Genomic DNA, 23,122 nt, shown 5'->3' with positions numbered 1-23,122 from the left:
CAATGGTGTTTACACTGGGTAGGTCTGACCCTCGTGCTGTCAGAGGGTTAGGAGAGGGGAGGGTTGCTCCGTCAGTATAGTGTGTACACCGGGTTAAATATAGTCCCACAACTATGCCACCATTGCATGTTGGACCTCATCACTGAGCTGTGCCTCAGCTAAAAATTCCTGCCTGACCTTCACTCTTGGAAGGGACTGGCTGGTCACAAGGCTAGAGGAAGCCATAGCCGAAGCAGCTCACAAACAGAGAGTAGGAGAGAGAGTGAGGGAGTGAGAGATTGCGTGGTCTCCCGTACCAAACACTACTCCCACATTTTAAAACACACCCGCCGTTGGCTCTGCGCGCCATGGAAACTATGCCCAGCTGGACAGTACCAGCTGATACACAAGACATGGACGTTGGTGGATTTTTCTAGCAAGCATTTGTCTTGATTCAGAACAAACCTGGATACCATCTCCTCCTTCCCCACTATGGACGGGACGGCTGTGTGCTGGAGTAAGGCCAGCGTCATCAGCTTCATCAAGGGCCTGGGTAGGTGCTGAGTTGCCACATGTGAGGGACGCATGTTCTGAAAGCCATACGACATCGTCAAACATGCTGGGCATTCCTTGACAGATTATCCAAGCTCCTTGTGTCCTGAAAAGATCTCGAGAAGAAGACTTGTTTACTGATTCAACAGTGTCTTCATCTGTCCTGTGCAGCTTTGTCAGAGATGCATACTCTTTACTCTCCAGCCTCTTAAAAAATGCTGATAGGAACTTTTTTCAACATTTTTTTCTGCACAACACACTAGGGATGTAACGATATACCGAATATCGCGGTATCGCGGTAAATAAACGTCCCAATACCGTCATGAGACTAACAAAATCTACCGCGATTAAAAAAAAAAAAGAAAATGAATTAATTTTTTTTTTTAAACACTTTTTTTTTTTAAACCTTTATTTAACCAGGTGGTCCCATTAAGATCATCGATCTCTTTTTCAAGAGAGACCTGTCCAACATGGCAGCAAGTAGGTTACAACATGAACATAAAACAACAGAACACAAAAGGACATCGTATTTACAGGGCTACATTTACACACCTAGAGACAAGTACCAACAGTATGTTTATATCTCACCCTGTCAATAAGCCTCACCTTCTTGGCAAAAACTGTATTGTTTTTGAAGTGGTGGAGAGACAATGCACAGTTTGACCCACTGCTGTCACCCATGGCCAAAGCATATCTCTCCGTCCCACTGAGGTGGCGTTAGACTTTTTCGCTGTCCGTCATTTTGACAGACAGGATCGTAAAATATCCGTCATAATCCCTTATTACCCGTCGGGTCTGAACAGTTCACGAGAGAGCACGCTCATGAACTGTCAACGGGGGGGGCGGTGTTATGCCGTGGGTGCATGCACCTCGCGGGAGCGCACACAGCGTAAAGCAAAACCTCCCAGACATGTGTTGATCTGTACGGCAAAGTACGGTTTGGAAACTATATCATTTCCTTTTGGAGGGCATGCATACCACGGCATAACACCAGAGCCTCGCTGCGGGGAAACGTTGGCGCTGTTCCGAGTTTGTTCTAATCTGTCAAAATGACAGACTGCTTTCAGATTTTTCCGTCATTGATAAATAAAATATTCGGTTAACGCGACCACTGCTGTCTCAGCAACATCAGTACCAAGCGAGAGAGTTTTTTCCAGAGCAGGGGATATTTGTAAATGCCCAAACATCCCAGCTTATAAATACATGGAAATGTGGACATTCTCATATTCCTAAAAACCTGTCTGATGATGCTGAGTGAGTGACTAGTGAGTTTGAGTTGAGTTACTTGAAAAACTAAAGTGAAACTTGATTTATTTTATTGCAGGGTCTGATTATTAAATGTCCTTTTTTATTTGTGAGATGCAGTGGCACAAAGAAAATGCCTACTTTGTTTGGTAGTACTAGTAGGTACAAAAACACTGGTTTTCTTGTTCCAGTCTGTTAGTGTCACTTTGTTTTTGACACTTTAAAATACTGCTATCCTACTAAAATAATGTACAAATCAGATTTATTATTTAATAAAGAAACATATTCCGAGTAAAAAAAAATTGTATTGAAAAAAAAAATAGAATTTTGTTTTCTCCTTTATTATTCAATATCGCGATAAATACCGTACCGTGGACTTGTTATCGCGATATTATCGTACCGTGAGTTTTTGGTATCGTTACATCCCTACAACTTGTGTACAAGTTGACTGTTGACATTTGACACTGTTGACACATTTGACACATTTTGACACTGTTGACATTTGACTGTTGTTTTGTGTGCATTTGTGCGCAGTTTCCTTTAACTTACTGTAACAAGTTGATCGTTCTGAGTAAATCAGTTTAGCCTTAGAGCATTAGAGATCTTTTCACCTTCCTCAAATAAATTGTTGTCCCTGCTTTGAACTGCTCTTTGGTAGACTGCAGAAGTCATTCAATTAAATTACCACTTATCTGTTTCATCTGCAACAGACTTCAGGTTTTTGTCTTGTCACACTTAAAGTTCATCGGGTCTGACTCTGCAGGTGTTGTGCTTTAACGTGATTGTAAGGCCTCCTGAATACTTGGCAAAACTACTAAGCCCAAAAATATAGCAAGGCTGAGGTCTTTGAATTTACTATGTTATTAAGCTCTAACCAAACCCGCTTTCTAATAGGAATTCAACTTCTAATTTTGATCCATATGTGCTCCTGACAAAGTACAGGCAGGAATTTGCCACTAGTGAGGTGACTTCTTTCCAGTAACATGTATGCATTACATGCACACACTCACACATGTACACACTCAGGAGTCAGTAGTTGAAGCAAATGTGTCTCTCATTGTGAGGCAGTAAGTCTCCTCTGTCCTCTCTGAATATTTTACGCATCAGATTTACGACTCTTGGTGAGGTGGACGTGCATTTAGGGGTTGTAGAGTTTCAAGCTAAATAAAACTCAGAGTTATAATGAGATGTTTGTATGCAGTTCTTTACTATATTTAGCACTTCTGTGTCTGGCAGCAGCAGAGTGTAACGCTGAGGTACATTTGAACTTGTGTGTTAGTTTGGTTGGTTTTATGGCCAAAAGCAAGCCATCCGTAATTAAACGTGGGCCACATCACAACGCTGGGATGAAGGGTGGTCACATGCACAAGATTTTTGCTTCCCTCAAAGGGCAGTGACATCTTTGGTACGAAATGAAAACACCAGCTGCTGGCCGTGGTGTTTTAATTTCCATATGCACTCTGCTCACTGTAGCAGTAGGAAAGAAGGAGCCGACTCGGGGCAAACCGGTGCCCTTTGGACAGTCTCCCCTCAGGAATGTTCAACATGTTGGGAACTTTATGTCCATGTTTGGAAGCTTCTCAGTAATACTCTATTTGGCCATCCCTCCTTGTCAACAGATCTGTGGTTTGTCCCACTCGTTTCTGCTTCAATTGGCAATGTTTAACTTAACAAGATTGTTTAACGTCTCGTTCTCTTTGTGTCATTTGTGCAGCCTCTCCCGTGGGGAACGGATACAGTAAACCCCCCATTCCTGCAGTCAGCTGTCCTCAGGGAGAGAAGGGTCCCCCGGCCATGATGCCCATCAGCATTGACCCGGAGAGCAAGCCGGGCGAGTACGTCCTCAAGAGCCTGTTCGCCAACTTCACCACAATGTCAGAGCGCAAGATCCGCTTCATCATGGCCGAGCCGCTGGTGAGTCCTCAGAGTGAAGGTTTCTGCTCTGTGTGTCGTGTACTGTTGCTCCAGATGAAACATATCAAATAAGAGGATATTGGTATTATCTAAGGGGAGTGATGTCAGGACATTGGTACTCTTTGACAGACCTCCAGCTCTTTTTTGCTTGTAAATCTTGCAACTGCTCATCAAAGGTTGCATGATATAAGTTGTGTGGAGTCTAATGAAAGCTTAAGTTACAGACTAACAGATTATTACGTTCAAGTTTACAGAGGCTGTTAAAAATGCAATACATTTGACAGTAAGAAAAACAGCAAAGATTAGAAGACATTTCACAGAAAATACAAAGTTTTCTGTTGGAGAATTGAGTTTTTTTCTTGTTTGCTAACTTGTTAGTCATATCATGAGCCCTTGTGGGTGTCCCGACCCCCAGGTTGTGAACTGCTATAACAAAGTCAGACAGGAAGCCGGACAGACTGTAGCTGGTTTAACTCTAAGGAACAGTGGAGTAAGAAGTATTACGCTTATTTAACTAGTTCCTAAAGTTAAAACTTAAACCAAAAGTAACCATACAACTAGACAATGTGTTTTGTAAGGCACCACAAGGCGATAAGGTAGAGAATAACAGGTATATGTTTTAACCAAACATCATTTATTTTATGCTTATCATACTACAGGTTTGTTCACCCTGTAATATGCTGATATTTGTTTTTGTGACAACAAGCAGGCTGACTCATGCTAGTGAAGCCCTTAACAGTTTAAACGTCACTGTGATATGCTACTTTGAAGGCCTTAGGCATGCAAATGAGTCTCGCACACACACAGTGTGGAGAACATGACTACCTTGTCAGATTTAATTGATGTCAGCTGAATGCAGAGTGGTTTGTGTAAGCAGGAGCTCCATCAGCACGGAATAGGAAGCAGACATGCTCCAGTGTTTACATGCTCCAGCTGAGTTTAGCATGAGAAACTTAGGGATGTGATTACAAATCTGGGAGAAGTCCGGCTACCTTACTGACATAATCTAAGTAACAAGAGAATTTGTAAAGAGGATCTTTTTTAAGTCTCATAATAGCAGAATGATTGATCAGCATAGTTTCCTCAAACTTCCTACTAGATGTATTGCTGATTCGGATGCATACATTTATATGAACTATATTCCACAGTAGAATAGAACTTTAGTGAATTGTTACTATACAGCAGAGCTGAAACTAATAAACAGTACTTTTTAATACATTAATTGATTAATTATTAAGTTTATTGAAATATCCAGAAATAGAAGAAAATTGCCCATCATATTTGTGCAGAGCCAGAGGGGACATCTTCAAATGTCTTGCTTTGTTCAAACAAATAATCAAAACCTAACAATGTTCAGTTTACAAGGCTTTGTGACAAAGAAAAGCAGTCTCTCATGTAAGAGGACAGAATCAGAGAAGGTTTGGATTTTCTTAGGAGACTTTTACAAATCACAATTATATAGACAAAGTTATTGGGCTTTAAGATCAAGGTCAACTATCTAATATTTTAATTATAAAAGAAGTTCAGGCTTGAATATTAATTAGCAAGTTGTATTATAATTAGGGCTGTCAAACGATTACAATTTGTAATCAGATTAATCACAGCTTAAAAATGCATTAATCATGATTAATCACCATTCGAACTATGTCCAAAATATGCCATTTATTTATGTATATTGTTGTGGGAATGGAAAGATAAATGAAAGAAGACGGATATATCCATTTAACATACAGTATCTATGTTTATTATAACATTTTTCTGCAGTGTCAAAATGAAAGACAACCCACACACCTATCAATCATCAAACCGTGGGGTCTTAATTCATTACGTGTTGATTTCTATCAACGGGGGAGTACTTCAGGAAAGTCGACAGAGGGGGGGGGCTAGTGGAGTACTTCGTGACCACAAAGTGTGAACGTTGTGATCAGCTGTTTTAGCGCAGTTCTCCAGTGAAGGGGAGAGTCTCCCTCCGCAGCCGGTTGGCGTAGTTTTGGCACAGTTCCGTTGTATAGACCGACGTTAACAGCAGCCCTGTCTGTGCACACGGAGACCGACTCTGTCGTCCGGTGATCTAACCGCCTTCTGGAAAAGCTTCACAAGTACGTCGGTACGCAAATGCGCTTTGTGACACAAGTGACGGTACGCATTTCAGATTACGCACATAACCTGCGTTGCGTACCAGTTATGTGCACCCCTGTACCAGAGCCATATTATTACTATTATATGGCTCTGCCCTGTACTACAGCAAGAGTATTCTCCGTCGGGACTTCCTGCAACAACACCACGCCGTTATCAAAGATGTTCTATTGAGAAGACGATCACTACGTGACAAAAGTTTTCAAAACCGTGGCTACTGAAATCAATCTTACTAACTGCTGTCTGTGCAATTTACTCCGCGCGAGTTGGCAGACTTTATTTTGCTTACTTTAACATCATTTTTCATGGTGGATTTCTTGGTATGGGTGTAGCCTACCCCAGCCATACCCTGGCGCTGCCACTGGTGGCACGTATGGGGCGGGCCATTCTGCACATGCGTTAAATGCGTTAAATATTTTAACGCAATTAATTCAAAAAATTAATTACCGCCGTTAACGCGATAATTTTGACAGCACTAATTATAATTGCATGTGAAACTGACTACGGCTTGTCTTTTCTATCCACTGATTTTATTCTTTTGAATTGTATTATGAGTCACATGCCTCAGTATCTTTATTTGTAATTTATGAATAAAGATACTGACTAATGAACATTTCAAGAAAATTAGATAAAGTAATAAGCTGATAACAAAATCTAACTTTTTGTCTTGTGGAGTTAGAAATGGATGTGTAGGACCAACAACAGCTGTCATTAATAATTCTGCTTGCAGACAGGCAGGCCGACAGAGAAGAGCCACTGCACCACTCGCCACCTGCTCCCAGAACCACATTACTATCTTTACGAGTGCTGCTGAAATTCAACTGAGAATGACGAGCTCATCCATATCACTAAGAAAAACGATCACCATAGCTGTAGCTTTATGCCCTCAGACACCGTATCATTGCTTAACCTTTGTTATGTCCCAGCTTAGGACAACAGAAATAAAGTAAAATGTAGAAACACAAATATGATATAGATACAATGCATACTCTTCTGCAGTAACGATGTATACAGATTGTACAAGGTTGTATATACTGTAGATTTAGTTGTGGTCGCTATGGCTGTCTCCAGTTTTAGGGACAGTGATTTATAGGAAGCTGTTAGTATATATATGTATATCTATGAGATAATTCATAGTATTCATAGGCATGAAGTTGTCTGTCATTCTAGCGCGGATGGGCTTCTCAGATGGGCTTTTTTTCATCGGAAAAGTTCTTTAGAGCATGAGGCTTAACTGACGTGCTGTTACAAGAGAGAGAAATAGAGAGCCGCACGCCATCAGCCCAGGCAGTGTCAGTGTGAAACACATCCGACTATTCGCTGTTTTGGATTAATCATCAACAAAGTGATGTGCTGTGATGTGGCTGTCTGACCACTGACACAGCAGAGGGATGAATGAGGCAGAGCAGAGGAGCGAAAGCAGATGCTTCGATTTGTGCAAAGACAGTATAGGTGGGAAGTTTAGATAGTGTTGATTTAACCGTAGTGCTATTAGAAACCATAGTTGAAATAGATGACTTTATATTATACATTTGAACAATAATTATGCTACTTTCATCTTTATCCCAGATACACGAAACATTCAGTTTTTCTTCTTGCGTTGTATATACTGTGTGACTATATACGACAGTGACCCAGACCTTTATGTGTGGCAGAATGTGAGTGCAGTAGTTTGGACACAATAGGTCATTATGGTTTTTGTAATTTAACATGATGAACATTATAGTTCATGGTTAACTTTTCAGTGATTGTAAACAGAATACTTACTGTGTATATTAATACTTAATTAACACATATAGTCTCTCAAATGTACTAAACCAAGGTCTGCTTTATTGAACCAATAACACATTTCTTAAGAACAACACATCTAAGACGCTTAGGAAATGGATAAAATACTGTTTGTTTAACAATGTTGTTGTCTTGTTTAAGATACTGTATGTTGTGTTTGTATCGTTTTTTTCTAAACTAAGAAAGCAGCTTGTATCAGACAGTGCATTCTTTTTAAATCTCATCCAGCCTTCATTTACAAAAAGATATGATATAAATAGAAGTCAGGACTGTCGGTACAGCAGGAGAAGACTGCTTAACCCAAATCCCTCATGAAGGCCTTTATCTCAGATGATGGAAGACTGTAATAATGGGAGCTGTCATGAGCGTCCCATTTCTAATATCTGGCCCTGCCTGCTCATGCCTGGCATCAGACAGATTGATGGCTCTCCCATTAGCTGCTCTATAATGAGTTCAAAAATACTTCACAGACTCTTTGCACAGTGCGGAAAGAGCTTTAGACCAAACTTCAGAAAACACCAGTTTGACTTTGTACTTTGTACAAATTACTTTTTTTCTGTGTTTTCAGGAAAAGCCTTTAACAAAGTCGCTGCAACGGGGAGAAGATCCTCAGTTTGACCAAGTAAGTGCTATTAAAGTAACAGGGGAGTCAAGATCAAAATGTATATGAGAGTGACCTACATAGCTGATGACCAGCATCACCTTTTGCTGAACTGTATTCATCTCACCCCTATAACATTGAAAGATGATTTTGTGGTTGTATTTTGTATCTGAACATGAAACTATTTGGCCTTTCCCTATGAACACCTATAGAAGTGAGTTGTAAATACTGCTCTACTATGATGCTCTGAACCATCAACGCCCTGCTCACATCCCTAAAGGTCTTTCAGAGCCAGTGAAGGGCAGGAGTGTTTACCTCGGAGCTGGCACTGGCTCTTTGCAAGGTGTGTCCTTCAGAGAGGGCCCTTTCACAGCCACAGGGGTGTGTTTGTGCTGCTGCGTGAAGCCTTTCAGCAGCCACACAGAGCCAGGATTCTTCTCCGGCCTCGTGCTGAATGAAGGGCTCGCTGTGTTCCCAAGCCCAACTACACTCTCCTCCCTTCCTGTGTGCCCTGCCCATCCCACCCGTTCCTTCCTTTCCCTCCCCCCATTAGTAAGGGAGGCTGCCCATGGGCACCTTGTCTCTCTGCTTAGTCTAAAAAGGGACCAGCTCACCCTTCAATCCCATCTCTCTCCATTAATGAAGCTTTGGTTATTACTTAAAAGCTCCCTCCCTCCGATTATTGTTCAAATGCAGTAAATATAATGATATGAACCTCATTCTGTCGTGCTGTTTGAATTTGGGTTTAAATTGCAGTACAAATAAACAAAGGAAACACTGATAGCCATCCCTTGCTTTGGTATGTTAACTGCCAAACACAAACAGTCATGTGTACGTCTTCTTCTTCCAGCTGATAAGCACCATGAGCTCTTTGGCTGAGTACTGTCTTCCCTCCATCCTGCGCACGCTGTTTGACTGGTACAAAAGACAAAATGGACTAGATGAGGAGTTGCATGAGTACCGTCCAAGATCCAACACCAAGTCCAAAAGGTGAGAATCATTCAATTATTCACTGCATGCAACAATGTGTCACACAACAATGGTAACACAAGCAATGGTGAAGCTCACATGCACGGTATGATTAAACACAACGTGTATCTCTTGTTCTGTTTCTCTAACAGCGATGAGCAGCAGAAAGATTATCTACTTGAAAGGAGGGACTTGGCAATCGACTTTATCTTCTCTCTTGTACTTATCGAAGTTCTGAAACAGGTGACTTTTCATTCATATTTTGTAATATACAACTCACTAAGGAAGAACTGTTAATATGTTGTTCTTGAACATTCGTTCTCCTGACATTTTGTTCCCTTATTCTGAACTAGATGCCGCTCTACCCGGCCCTTGACAGTTTGGTCAATGAAGTCGTTAACTTAGCCTTTAAGCACTTTAGATACAAAGAGGGGTAAGCTCCTGTTATTTTCACAATGTTCCTTCTTTCTTTCAGTTTTAGCTAGTTCTTAAACTGGTTCTTTGGAGTTAAATTGTCTTACGTTCTGTTTCCCTAAGGTATCATGGTCCTAACACTGGCAACATGCACACTGTAGCAGACCTCTATGCTGAAATCATAGGTGTATTAGCCCAGTCCAAGTAAGTAACAAAGAAAGAAATATGATTATATCATTTCTTTTTTTCTAGTTCCCCCTCCGTCTACATTGGCACATAAATCTTCATCCTCTGCTCTGATGGGCTTTGGTCTCATGCCACATCATAATGCTGTGTTATCATTCCTAATGCCTTTCTGCCAAACATCTCCCGGCTCAAGAGACTGGAACAGACTGTAGAAACAAAACACTTTTAGACAGGTCTCCTTCACACCAAACTAGGACTGGAAATTGATGTCTGTTTATTTGAAGTTTGCAGGTCAAGGAACAAACCCTTTAAATAGAGATATGGTTAGTGAGCTTACCTCCTTTATAAAGTGCGCCCTGCTTAATCGCCTGCAGGAGATACTTCACTGAGAAATATTTTCTTTCCTCTGAGGTCAAGAAAGAGGTCAGGAATTATACCATGAACTGTTTTTCATACTTTCACGTGTGGTTTCTCAATCAATGTGTGTGTGGAAATGATAAACATTTCCTCCTCACACGATTAAGATCCAAAAACGGATTTATTCGGTTTGAGTACACTGCCACCAGGAAGAGGTTAAGAGATGCTCATAGTGAGCTCCCATGATGAATGGCCGTCTAAATTTAGACCGGCTGAAGAATCCCATCTCTGGTTCAATTTGGGCAAGGGATCAGGTGCGAGACGAGGAGTTCATCTTGGGGCACAGACTCAGAGTCTGCATGCTGGTGGTAAGACGTGGGGTGGTATTTCTGGATGCATGCTCGCTGAAAACTGTCTATGTTCTCTCTGCATCACGTCTCTGAAGTGACAAAAGTTTCTTTAGGAAGTGCTGAATTTGGATTTGTCTGACTGAGATATAGAGGCACATCCTTATATAGAATCTCATTTAGGTTTTTCTTTCTCTCTCTCAGGTTTCCTGCTGTGAAGAAGAAGTTTATGACTGAGCTAAAGGAGCTGCGGCAGAAAGAGCAAAGTCCGTATGTAGTCCAGAGTACCATAAGCCTCATTATGGGTGTCAAGTTCTTCCGAATAAAGATGTATCCTGTCGAGGATTTTGAAGCCTCTTTTCAGTTCATGCAGGTACAAAACACTTCTATAATCCTTACTCTATAATATTTCAATGATTTGTTGTAATACTCGTCACATATATAGTCTTATATTGCCATTGCGTCAAAAAATATACAGGATATTCTCAGGATTGTCAAGAATGCTGCCCTTTGACCTTGTCTATGTTTCCTATAACAGGGGGTCCGCGGGGTCTTAAAAGTTTTTTTAAAAGTTGATAAATCAATTTAGCCAAAATTAAGGCTATTAAAAAGTATTAAACGGCATTTTCCAAGGTATTACATGTTGTAGCTTGTTTTCAATAAGTATATAAATTGTCCAAAGAGGTTGTATTATACAGCCTGAATGTAATCATGGCGTAGGTGTGCAGTGTGATTCTGTGTAGTTTATTTATGGCATCCCGTTGGATTGGACGTCATCTGAACAGGACGTCGCACGCTCACTGCTTGATAGCGCGCGGAGGTCCGTTTACGCCGGTTGTTAAACAACATCGTTATTGGGAAATGCAAGTTTGCGTCCAAATGGTTGGAAGATAAGGAGGAAGGACAATCAATACTGTATAGTCAATGTGAGGTAAAGCGTGTCGCCAAGGTAACCGGTTAAAACTCCAAGTAGCGATGAGGTCTTAAAATGTATGGGAAAGGTCTTTAAAAAGGTCTTAAACGGTATTAAATGTGACTTCAGGATTCCTGCATACACCCTGTATAAGCTTTGGTATGCAGCTATGAATACAATTAGGTTTGGGCCATTCAGTATCAAATCAGTTTATCTCCTGACGAAACAATAGTGTTTACAGTATATTTGACCATTCACCACTGACTTTTCAACAGGAGTGCGCCCAATATTTCCTGGAAGTTAAGGACAAAGACATTAAGCACGCCTTGGCTGGTCTCTTTGTTGAAATTTTGGTTCCTGTTGCAGCAGTAAGTGGTTTTCCTTTATTTCTTACATCAATCCAAATGGTAAAAGAGAACTATTCTTGAGAGAACTGTGTCTTGTTATGTGACCGTATGTGATCTGGTCCTAGGCCGTGAAGAATGAAGTGAACGTTCCCTGCCTGAGGAACTTTGTGGACAGCTTGTACGACACAACCCTGGACTTGTCCTCCAGGAAGAAGCACTCACTGGTTAGTTAATGTGTAGACAACAAATTGACACTGATTGTCGGCCCTGTACGTTTTGTACACCTCCATGTTCACTCTGACGCCCTCGTGCTGCATGCTTACATTGCCTGGATGCCTGTGGGCTCTGTGTATCCTCAAGCAGTTCAAGGTCGCTGTTGTGTTATGCTCTCTTAGAACGTCATCGCCCTCACTAGAAATAATTTATAAGGGGAAGACAGGCTGCCATTACAAAGCATGAACACAGTGGAGTATACCTTATGAGCGTCTGTAACATCCCTTCCCTCCAAAGTATTTTCAATAAAGCATCTCACCACGGCAGTTCACTGTGAAATAGAAAGACAACAACCCGTATGGAACAGTACTTTGCTCTTACAGAAGGTTTGAATTTCCCAGGGGCAGTAATTAGGCAAGAAGACACATTTTAAAGTGATGTGTTGTCAGCAAAAAGCATAACCAAAGGAGAAAACCTCATGTCTTTAAAAGTAAACTTACTTACGTCTTAAATTGCATTTATGCAGACATGGTTACAAAATATTGCATAGTTGCTCAAAGTATCCCCTTAACAGACCATCGCAATAGGTAGAAACTATAATCCTTGAAACTAAATCAATGTGAAGCTATTTTACCAATGCCTTGTATAATAAATAAACACCAACTGTTCTCTGCAGGCGTTTTACCCGTTGGTGACGTGCTTGCTGTGTGTCAGCCAGAAGCAGTTCTTCCTCAACAGATGGCATATCTTCCTTAACAACTGCCTCTCAAATCTGAAGGTAACGTAAGCTTGAAACCAACCGCTTTGATTCAGACTACAGTGGTCTTTGCTTTTGATATATAGTAGTGCTATTCAGATACATTAAGGTTGTGTCAGTTCAAAGTAAAATGTTTGCCTCTGCTTCAGTTGTCAAACCGAATTGTGCTCATGTACTTTGTTACTTGGTATTTCATTGTATGCATGGCATGAAAATAGTGCTCTGAATGAATCCAGGCTGTAATTATTATAACTATTCTACCCAGCTTTGATAGTATTATAGTATAAAAGCCTGATCTGATTACAATAATAATCCCTGTAATTCTGTAATTGTATCAAAACCTACAATACACTTAAAGATTGTTCTGTAATTGTATTCATTTTATTATTACATTTGTACTACAGAGCAGAGACCCTAAAATGGCTCGTGTTGCATTGGAGTCCCTTTATCGACTGTTGTGGGTCTACATGATCAGAATCAAGTGTGAGAGCAACACTGCAACACAGGGGTAAGAAAATGTTTTTCTTTTATAACCGTGTTTTTTATGGATCAGTAAATACCTGTGAGATGCCCATGAATGACATAGGCTGAAACATTTGTTGTTACTAACAAAATATTTCCAGGTGTATTGGAAGAACAATAAAGTAAATTCCAGTCGCAGTTTTACAGCAAACCCTCCATTGTTGTTCCTGATTTTATTGGAGATTGCAGGAAAAGTAATGCTCTGTTGTTATGCCTGGGTCAGGCCGACACCTGGCTGTTAGTGCCAGTGGCCGCAGTGTATCAGCATCTTTACACACCTTATTATGAGCCTGAGCTCAAACAGACCAAGCTAGACTTTTTAAACATGTTAATTGGGCCAAATATAAACTTGTCCTACAAATAAACCTCCTTTCAAGCAATGAAGTACTGTGCAGACAAACAATTGCCTATGTAATTGTACACAACCTTTTATTAACATATGTTTATGTAAGGTGTGTGTTCAAAACAAGTTATTTTCTCTGTGTCCACAGCCGCCTCAACACCATTATAACAAACCTTTTCCCGAAAGGATCCCGCAGTGTGGTGCCCAGAGACATGCCTCTCAATATCTTTGTCAAAATCATTCAGTTTATTGCACAGGTAAATGCAAGGATGGTGCCAAACTTAACTCGAGAAGTTTCACTGTCACACAGAAGACATTTGAAGTTACTCTTAAAAACAATGTTGTATTTGTATCTTTTAACAGTCATGCCATATTCCTCAACCTCACTTTCTTTTCTTGTATTATTTCAGGAAAGACTTGATTTTGCCATGAAAGAGATTATCTATGACCTTCTTTGTGTTGGGAAACCTGCAAAAGCCTTTAGTCTTAATCCAGAGGTAAGCATTCAACATTCACTTGATATGATGTGTTTGGATACTAATGTAAATTAGCCCTGCTTAAAATGTATTCCTGACTGCTTCTTTATCATATAGTGTCTATCAAAATTAATTAATTGAAATGGTTCAAAAAGTGTTGTTATGGTTAGAATGACATCTTACTCAGCAAATCTCATGTTGTCACATAAAGTCAAACATGGACTACTCGTTATATTATCGATCTCAAAATAAATGTCACAGCTTTACCATTAATTGTAACTCAGCTCAACTTAAAGTAACTTTTTTCTGTGCAGAGAATGAATATTGGACTGAGAGCATTCCTGGTCGTAGCCGACAAACTGCAGCAGAAGGACGGCGAGCCTCCCATGCCTAACACTGGCTGCACTTTACCCTCTGGAAATACACTCCGAGTGAAGAAGACATACCTGAGCAAAACGCTGACAGATGAAGAGGCCAAAGTCATTGGTGAGTGAGACAGACCATGGTGAGGAATGTCTAAAATGAAATGCTTGGCTTCAAATAGCAGGGATAGCTTTATCATCGAATGTGGAATTGAAATGGTGCAGATATGTTCCATTGATATCAACCATTTTTCCTTCTCCAGGGATGTCACAGTATTATTTTAACGTGCGGAAGGCTATTGACAACATCCTGAGACACTTGGACAAGGAAGTGGGACGCTGCATGATGATGACTAATGCTCAGATGTTGAACAAGGAGCCTGAGGATATGATCACGTGAGTACTAACGTCATTCAGTCATCAGAGCTGCCAACATATTTAAAAGTTGGCAGAACTCCAGAGTGTGAAATGTTTTTCCAGTCCCATACTTAAAATAATTAACCCTGTAGGGTTATTTGTCCCAATGCTTGATCACATGAGAGTTGAACACATTGCAATCAACTTTTCAAACTTCAAATTTGATGTTTTCAGAGGTGAAAGGAAGCCCAAGATTGACTTGTTCAGGACATGTGTCGCTGCCATTCCACGCATCCTGCCTGATGGGATGTCCAAGCCCGAGCTCATAGACCTGCTCTCTCGGTGAGTCGCTCCTCTCTTTGGAAGAAACCCGTTTATAAAGTAGACAAAGCACTGGTGGCACGTAATTACCTTGGGAACAGATCAAGTGTTAATGTTTGCGTTTTGGATAAACAAGCTCAACAGAGTAGGTTCGTGAATTACCTGCTGTCCCAGTTTTTGTTTTCAACTTTGATGTTTTATTGTTGTAGCCAACTGTAATCATATTTTCTAAAGCTATAGTACTTTTTACTGTGGCACACAATGTTTACTGTATGATTCTAAAACTATCATGACTGTTTTTTATTGTTGGAAGAATGGAAGAATTTGACAAACACCATTCAGATCAGCACTGTTCTGTCATTTCAGATATTTGGCAACTAGTAACAAACCTACTATGTGCATCAGGCAAACTTAATAGTGCATTGATAAAATGTTGCCTGCCGGGTAATCTTGAGGAGTGAAATTAAACCTACTTATTGGTATTAAAACATGAATTTAAGTTTAATCGTATAAGAAAGTTTGATTTAGTTTTTTCTTGTCTTTGTCATCAGATTGACAATCCACATGGATGACGAGCTGCGACTTATTGCCCAGAACTCCTTGCAAAGTCTGCTGGTAGATTTTCCTGACTGGCGTGACGACGTTCTGTTTGGATTCACTAACTTCCTGTTACGCGAGGTCCAGGACACTCACCAGGGACTGTTGGATACATCCCTCAAACTCCTGCTGCAACTGCTCACACAGTGGAAACTAACGCTGGCCGCCCCGGGGAAGAGCTGTGACAACGCAAAAATACACACAGCTGAGGTGCGAGCTTTGTGACAATTATGACATACCTTTGTGTTGGAAAAATGTATCACAATAGGACATTTTTAAAGGTTTTCTTCTGTTCTGTGAAATCATTTGTTGTTATTTTTGATATTTCTGTCATAGCTATTGCAGACAGGCTCAAGTCTCAAGACACCTGCAGAGCGAGGTCCTCACTCCACTGTGCTGCATGCGATGGAGGGACTGGCGCTCGTACTGCTCTGCTCCTGTCAGCTGAGCACCCGAAAACTCGCCATTGCTATGCTGAAAGAGATACGAAGTCTCTTTATGACCATTGGACAGTCTGAGGTAAAATGAGACTAAAGTTGAAAAGACTCACAAGACAAAATACATACATTTTTGTGTTTACAGTCTGTGATGTTATGTTTTGTCAACTGCAGGATGATGATAAACCAATGATAGACATCATGGACCAGCTCAGCCCGGTAGTCCTGGAAAGTTTTGTCAACGTTTCAGTCTCAGACACAGTAAGTTGTTGATAGCTTGTAACTAAACCTACGCGACTAAATCAAGATGTGTCGACAGTTTATTCGCGTTTTTTTCCTGGTTTTCTATTCACACTGTATTTATATCAGGTGACAGCTAAATGCTTGTTACATTGACTGTAAGACAAAAGCTTGGTTTGGTAAGCTGGCATGTCAAAACTGAATGAACAGCTGGAACTGAGCAGCTGTTGACTCTCCCTTATATAATCATAGAGCTGTCAACATGATGCTAAGAATCCAGATTTTTCGAGAAACAGATAATACAGGAAATGCCCTTATATGGGAAATCAAATTGTTATTTTTATACTGTGTGATTATCTGATGATTTATTTCCTTTAATCCCTGCCTATTCACATTGAATCAATTATTCCTAGACATAAGGATGTGTAGATTATTAAAATGTTGCTATTATGATATCCTGACCTTTGACCCTGCTGTGCCTCTCTCTTTGCAGGCCGCCCTGCCAGCTGGCCACCCCGTGGACCTTCAGTGGCTTGTGGAGTGGAACGCGCTGCTTGTAAACAGTCATTATGACATTAGGAGCCCCTCACACGTGTGGATCTTTGCCCAGTCTGTGAAGGACCCCTGGGTGCTCTGTGTGTACAGCCTCCTCCGACAGGACAACTTGCCCAAACACTGCCCCACAGCACTCAGCTACGCCTGGCCCTACGCCTTCACTCGAATGCAGATGCTCATGCCCCTAGTGGACCCAAAGTAAGTGTCCTCCAACACTTCTATTTTATATTATCTGTACATCCCTACTTTGTGTTTCTGTTGTTAGTATATCACCCTGATTTAACCCACACATCAACTCGGCTACAAATAATTATTTTCTTTCTGTGTTTCAGTAATCCAGTGTATGCAAAGAAGACCAACACGTCTGGCAGTGGGGACAATTATGTAACCCTGTGGAGAAACTACCTGATCCTTTGCTTTGGGGTTGCTAAGCCCAGTATCATGAGCCCGGGCCATCTGAGAGCATCGACACCTGAGATCTCAGCCGCCACGCCGGACAGTGGTGTCAGCTACGATAACAAGGTAGCTGCCTCCCTCTCCTCTGGCCTCTTCCGCTCCCTCAGTGCTTTGTCTCTCCAGGATCAGGTGCTCATACGGAGCTTGTTGACATATAAGCGCGAGGCATCAAATTACACAGTAGCTGTCTCTCATGAATAGCACAGCTGATATGTTTTTAACTGCACAGACACTTAGCTCAATGGCTCTCAGTGTAATTTGTGCAGACATTTATTTGTGTGACTGAACCATAAATGTTTGATGTTTCAGGTTATCGGGAGCCCATCTGTGGCCTGGCTTCTGAAGCAGCTGGTTCCACTGATGAGGACAGAGAGCATTGAGTTGACAGAGTCATTAGTTTTGGGCTTCGGTCGTACCAATTCCCTTGTATTCAGGTATTTCAGAACAATATGTGATTTCATCTAAAGTATATTTGCATTACAAACCAAATTTCACATTTATTTTTGATTTGTTGCTTTCAAAATCTACTGCGGCAAACCCTGATAATAGCTGCGATAGTGTCTTTTTGTTGACCTGTAATTTATTGCTCTTTTCACTGTAGGGGTTTGATAAAAAAAAAGGGGTTTGATAATAAAAATGTATTATTATAAAGCATATACATTTTACTTAAAGATGATTGTTTATGTTTTTCTGCCTGCACACAGGGAACTTGTGGAAGAGTTACATCCCCTAATGAAAGAAGCGTTAGAAAGAAGACCTGAGGTTGGTTCATTGTATTTATAGCACAGTATGACCAAAATGTATACTGTTGTTTTTAATTGGTCAAATAACTAGATAGTGGGCTGTGATTTGATCAAATAGCTCACTCATCTCAACCACTAATTTTAATTGTGATATAATTACCAACACTTATAATAATGAAGGATTTTTCTAAATGATACTTTTCCAGAACAAGAAGCGGCGTGAACGACGAGACGTGCTGAGGCTGCAGCTGCTGCGGATCTTTGAGCTGCTGGCAGATGCAGGTGTCATCAGTGACAGGTTAGTGAGGCAGTAGTTGACACATTACAGCCCCAAACTGCGCTGTATGACACTCACTGTACACAAAGGCGGAGAGGAAGTAGAATAACAAAACTGGATCATCAACATTTATGCTTCATATCTCCTCTTAATGACCTGCTGTATTAAAGTGTGTTGGTTGTATAACATAAAGCTGTTGGGTAGTGTTTGGTTTCTAATAGTTTTATGTTGGGCACCTCCCTGTTTGTCTTCAGTACAAACGGAGCTCTGGAACGTGACACCCTTGCCCTGGGCGCTCTGTTCCTGGAGTACGTGGATCTAACCCGGATGCTCCTGGAAGCTGAGAATGACAAAGATGCAGAGATCCTTAAAGACATTCGAGCTCACTTCAGCGCCATGGTGGCCAACCTCATCCAATGTGTTCCAGGTAAGGGCTTTTCTCATCAGGCCAGACAATGCTCTGCAGGTCAGATTGATACATGACGACATTAATTTATTTATATGGATGCCTGATCAAATCCATCTCTCCTTCATATTAGTTTCTGAATTGTAATTTGATCAAAGGCTTCCATTCGGCTGGGGTTAGCATAGCACATGGAGCACAAGACTCCTGATATTGATCTATATTTAGAAGTAGCCCAAGGGGAGTAGAAACAAAAATAGTTCAGCTTAAGGACCGAGCTGGCAAAGACAGTTGATGACTCATCGGTTTCCAAGCATTGACAAGTCCCAACTGAATGGCTAATGATCTGTCAAGGGACCTCCACCCCCTTATTCATAGCGGAAAATTCACTTTAAGTAGTTAAGAGTTTAAAATACTTTTAGTTGACTCTCAATGAGTAGACGTATGACAGGCCTTCTTGTCTCCTTCCCCAGTGCACCACAGACGCTTCCTGTTTCCGCAGCAGAGTCTGAGGCATCACCTCTTCATCCTCTTCAGTCAGTGGGCCGGACCTTTCAGCATCATGTTCACCCCTCTGGACCGCTACAGTGACAGGAATCACCAGATCACAAGATATCAATATTGTGCCCTAAAGGTAAACCCTCAATATGGATTTCACAAACTCTTACTCATCTATTACCCTAAGGCTTAATAGGAAGCAGAACATGTATCTTGGTAATGGACTGATCTGTTTTGATCACAAAAGATTTAAGAAAAGGTGCAGAATAGATCCCCAAATTACCTCTGACTATTATAGAATAAATCCATTTTGGATAATGATCTAATATATGTTGTGAAGCAAGCCTCTGCATTACAGTGATTCTGCATCATTCATCATCAGATTATGTCTTTAAGTTATTTCTACTGTTTGGTATGGATTGTTTTCCAACCACAAGACGAACTGAAATATAGTAAACTCTCTAACCTAAAGTGTGCGCAAATGTTTTGGCTTCATCATTTCGATTATTACATCACGACCCACTTTTATCTCTAGGCGTAAAAAAACAACAGATTTTGTTGGTCAATAAACATGAGTCATTTAATTCCACATGATAACACCACGCATTTCCTGTTGCCTTTCTGAGCTATGTGCAGTGTTTCCTATTACAACTGTTCACTGTTTGTTCTTCCAGGCTATGTCTGCTGTGCTGTGCTGCGGGCCTGTTTTTGATAACGTGGGCCTCTCTCCAGATGGATACCTCTATAAGTGGCTGGATAATATACTCGCCTGCCAGGATCAGCGGGTATGTGGCCAATACTTTACCACTAAGATGCATTTAAACAAAGCGCTGACATAGAAAGCTTATCTGATAGCTTTCTGAGGCCTGCTTTATGAAAACTCCTTTATACTAACAATTGCCAAATGCTCCCCATTATTATGGAGAAGTGTTGGCAAGTTTGGTATCAAAGTCAATTAGTCTTAAGTTATTTCAGTCTACTGTGATCCAGCAATCCAGTGTTTATTTCACACATTCTTCCTTTTCAAAATTGACTTTGAGCTCTTGTTATCAATAGCAGGCTTGAAAAATAGCAGTCACTTGGCAGACTAAGAAGAACATTTTATTTATCGTCTTGTTCGTTTGATGAAAGCAAAGCTTATTCATTTCACAAGGATTCACCCAGATCTTTGAAAAAATACACATACATAACCAATTGAGAAATTCATGACACGATGTTGATATCTATTTTGGTCTCAGGTCCACCAGCTTGGCTGTGAAGTTGTCATCTTGCTTCTGGAGCTCAATGCCGACCAGGTCAACCTATTTAACTGGGCTGTGGATCGCTGCTACACCGGCTCCTACCAGCTGGCCTCAGGCTGCTTCAAAGCCATCGCTACAGTGTGTGGCAGCAGGTACGAAATGCCACAATCATGCTTTCATCAGGGGGTGAATGTCAGCTGCCTGTGCACAAACACCGTTTTCATCAATGGTAGCAATGCACATCAGGCCTGATCAGTAAGCCATATCAGGGAGGATGTGAACTGTTTACCTGCCATACCTATCTCCATCTCCTAGTTGCTGTGAAAGTGCAGGCGAGAGGGGTTGTTCACATTAGCATCAGCTAAGGAGGGGATTAAACCACATCTCCCAATGAAAAGGGAAGTTAGCTCATTTCAACGTAACGTCCTTGCTGTTAAAACTGCCTTCTGGCTGTGATGAAACCAATGGCAAATAAGCTTAAGCCTCAAAACATCACCTCAGCTTATCCTCTAAAAGAGCTCACTATTCGTCTGACGTTGACCTTCCCCTTGCTTTATATGTGAAACACACATTACATTGAACATTGAGTACTTTTTCTCTCTCTTTCCCAACTTGCAGAAACTACCCAAGTGATATAGTGACACTGCTGAATCTGGTCCTGTTCAAGGCATCAGACACCAACAGAGAAATCTATGAGATTTCAATGCAGCTAATGCAGGTGAGATGCACAAACAAACACAGAAACCTTTCCTGCTTTTGTGTGTCTGTTTGGGTCATGTGGATGAATGACTCACCTGTCCTCTTTCTTCCAACAGATTCTTGAAGCTAAATTGTTTGTGTATTCTAAGAAGATTACGGAGCAGAAGCCAAACAGCTTCCTCTACGGCACCCACGGCCCTCTGCCACCTCTGTACAGTGTCTCCCTGCCACAGCTCTCCAGCCAGCTGGCCAGGATGTACCCAGAACTCACACTTCCTCTATTCTCAGGTAGTTGTTTGTGTGATACTGTATATGTGCTGTGTGTGTGGCCACAGTAGGGTTAGCTATGGTATTTCTGCCTGCTGTAATTCTCACACAGGCTTGTCATTTTCTTATGGCTTCCCACTAAATGCTGGTTGCTCATCTTCCAGAGAACTCTTCTTCCTCCAAGACCCACACACAATCTTTATCTATGGACACTCCCACTGACCACAGAAACACTGAGAGCTTAGATCGATTAAGGGACTCCTATATTCAGGTTGAATTCAAACGTGGATTATAATTAAACTGAGAATTATGGTTAAACTAAGTATACAGTATGTGTTTGATTTCAATGTAGAATAACACGCTGGCAGTCGCTGCCGATGTTATTCTGATGGTATTGCATTTCCCCTGCTTGTTACAGAGGTTAGCCAGAGGTTCCCCACCACTCATCCCAATGGGAGGCAGATCATGCTGACATACCTCCTGCCCTGGCTCGGTAACATCGAGTTGGTGGATAGCGGCTTGCTGCTCCCAGCCTTCACACCCTGCACCTCAGATTATGAGGCTTCTATCCGGACATCAAGCACAGGTTCCTCCCACCAGCTGAAGGGCAATGGCTGGGGCTCCTTACAGGCCTCATCTATGGTTCTCAATAACCTAATGTTCATGACCGCCAAGGTAAAGTCATGTTTTGGAAATGGAAGGAAAAGGGGTCATAGGTAGTCAATAAATGCTGATGCTATGTTGTGTTTTGTACCCCTCTTAGTATGGAGATGACCTACCTGGACAAGAGATGGAAAACGCCTGGAATGCTTTAATCAGCAATGAGAAGTGGAGCAACAATCTGAGGACCGCACTGCAGTTTCTCATCAGCTTATGTGGTGTCAGCAGTGACACCACCCTCCTGCCATATGTAAGATATATCATTTGGGCACAACTAGAACATATTGTAGCTTCTTCTTTTTTAGTCCTTTCTGTTTTCTTACGGATATTCTGTAATATTTGTTCAGATCAAGAAGGTGGTGATCTATCTGTGCCGGAACAACACCATGCAAACCATGGAGGAGTTGATCTTTGAGTTACAACAAACGGATCCAGTCAACCCTGTGGTGCAGCACTGTGATAGCCCTCCTTTCTATCGATTCACCGCTACAAGCAAGGCCTCAACTGCAGCCTCAGGTACATCTGAAAAAAACCCTGAACAGATCGAATGAACCACATAAAATGGTGTTGCTCTGTACAGCTCCCAGTGGTGGATATGAAGCGGAGCTGGTGTTAAATATCATGGTCAACTGACTTTCCTTGAACGTACTGTGAAATATACGATTTCTTTTTTCTAGGCACCACATCGAGTAGCAATACTGTTGTTCCTGGCCATGAAAGCTTCCTTGACACAGACGATACCAAGAATGAGGAGAGGTACTCAACATGTTCTAGAAGTTTATCATTGCATTAATTATAGTCCCAGCAAGACCCATCATGATTAATTTTATTTTCTGACCTCAGGCTCAGCCACATAAAGAAAGCCCACAACCGCCTGGAATCACGCTACAGCAACAGTTCAGGAGGATCTTACGATGAAGATAAGAGTGAGTGTATTTCTGTACCAGACA

The 23,122-nt window shown here is 41.3% G+C and overlaps 1 protein-coding gene across 2 annotated transcripts in view; it reads left to right on the top strand.

Moving 5' to 3' along the window:
* Positions 1 to 23,122, top strand: part of frya (furry homolog a (Drosophila)) — a 47,905-nt gene that overhangs the window by 7,179 nt on the left and 17,604 nt on the right. For both annotated transcript variants that reach the window (XM_071205119.1, XM_034097169.2), the window contains exons 2-36: positions 3,491 to 3,690; positions 8,183 to 8,236; positions 9,066 to 9,205; positions 9,337 to 9,427; positions 9,538 to 9,617; positions 9,722 to 9,802; positions 10,693 to 10,861; positions 11,677 to 11,769; positions 11,874 to 11,972; positions 12,638 to 12,739; positions 13,123 to 13,226; positions 13,732 to 13,840; positions 13,994 to 14,080; positions 14,374 to 14,545; positions 14,685 to 14,817; positions 15,013 to 15,120; positions 15,651 to 15,906; positions 16,033 to 16,215; positions 16,308 to 16,394; positions 16,867 to 17,126; positions 17,261 to 17,450; positions 17,694 to 17,818; positions 18,089 to 18,146; positions 18,334 to 18,425; positions 18,659 to 18,831; positions 19,281 to 19,441; positions 19,980 to 20,090; positions 20,544 to 20,698; positions 21,165 to 21,264; positions 21,362 to 21,533; positions 21,931 to 22,187; positions 22,276 to 22,422; positions 22,520 to 22,688; positions 22,850 to 22,928; positions 23,016 to 23,098. In XM_071205119.1, coding sequence (XP_071061220.1) covers positions 3,491 to 3,690; positions 8,183 to 8,236; positions 9,066 to 9,205; positions 9,337 to 9,427; positions 9,538 to 9,617; positions 9,722 to 9,802; positions 10,693 to 10,861; positions 11,677 to 11,769; positions 11,874 to 11,972; positions 12,638 to 12,739; positions 13,123 to 13,226; positions 13,732 to 13,840; positions 13,994 to 14,080; positions 14,374 to 14,545; positions 14,685 to 14,817; positions 15,013 to 15,120; positions 15,651 to 15,906; positions 16,033 to 16,215; positions 16,308 to 16,394; positions 16,867 to 17,126; positions 17,261 to 17,450; positions 17,694 to 17,818; positions 18,089 to 18,146; positions 18,334 to 18,425; positions 18,659 to 18,831; positions 19,281 to 19,441; positions 19,980 to 20,090; positions 20,544 to 20,698; positions 21,165 to 21,264; positions 21,362 to 21,533; positions 21,931 to 22,187; positions 22,276 to 22,422; positions 22,520 to 22,688; positions 22,850 to 22,928; positions 23,016 to 23,098 — 4,680 coding nt within the window. The remainder of the gene's footprint in view (positions 1 to 3,490; positions 3,691 to 8,182; positions 8,237 to 9,065; positions 9,206 to 9,336; positions 9,428 to 9,537; positions 9,618 to 9,721; positions 9,803 to 10,692; positions 10,862 to 11,676; positions 11,770 to 11,873; positions 11,973 to 12,637; positions 12,740 to 13,122; positions 13,227 to 13,731; positions 13,841 to 13,993; positions 14,081 to 14,373; positions 14,546 to 14,684; positions 14,818 to 15,012; positions 15,121 to 15,650; positions 15,907 to 16,032; positions 16,216 to 16,307; positions 16,395 to 16,866; positions 17,127 to 17,260; positions 17,451 to 17,693; positions 17,819 to 18,088; positions 18,147 to 18,333; positions 18,426 to 18,658; positions 18,832 to 19,280; positions 19,442 to 19,979; positions 20,091 to 20,543; positions 20,699 to 21,164; positions 21,265 to 21,361; positions 21,534 to 21,930; positions 22,188 to 22,275; positions 22,423 to 22,519; positions 22,689 to 22,849; positions 22,929 to 23,015; positions 23,099 to 23,122) is intronic.

The sequence above is a fragment of the Pseudochaenichthys georgianus genome, chromosome 13 (assembly GCF_902827115.2).
Source record: "Pseudochaenichthys georgianus chromosome 13, fPseGeo1.2, whole genome shotgun sequence".
NCBI lineage: Eukaryota > Metazoa > Chordata > Actinopteri > Perciformes > Channichthyidae > Pseudochaenichthys > Pseudochaenichthys georgianus.
This window is presented reverse-complemented; position numbering and strand designations above follow the sequence as displayed.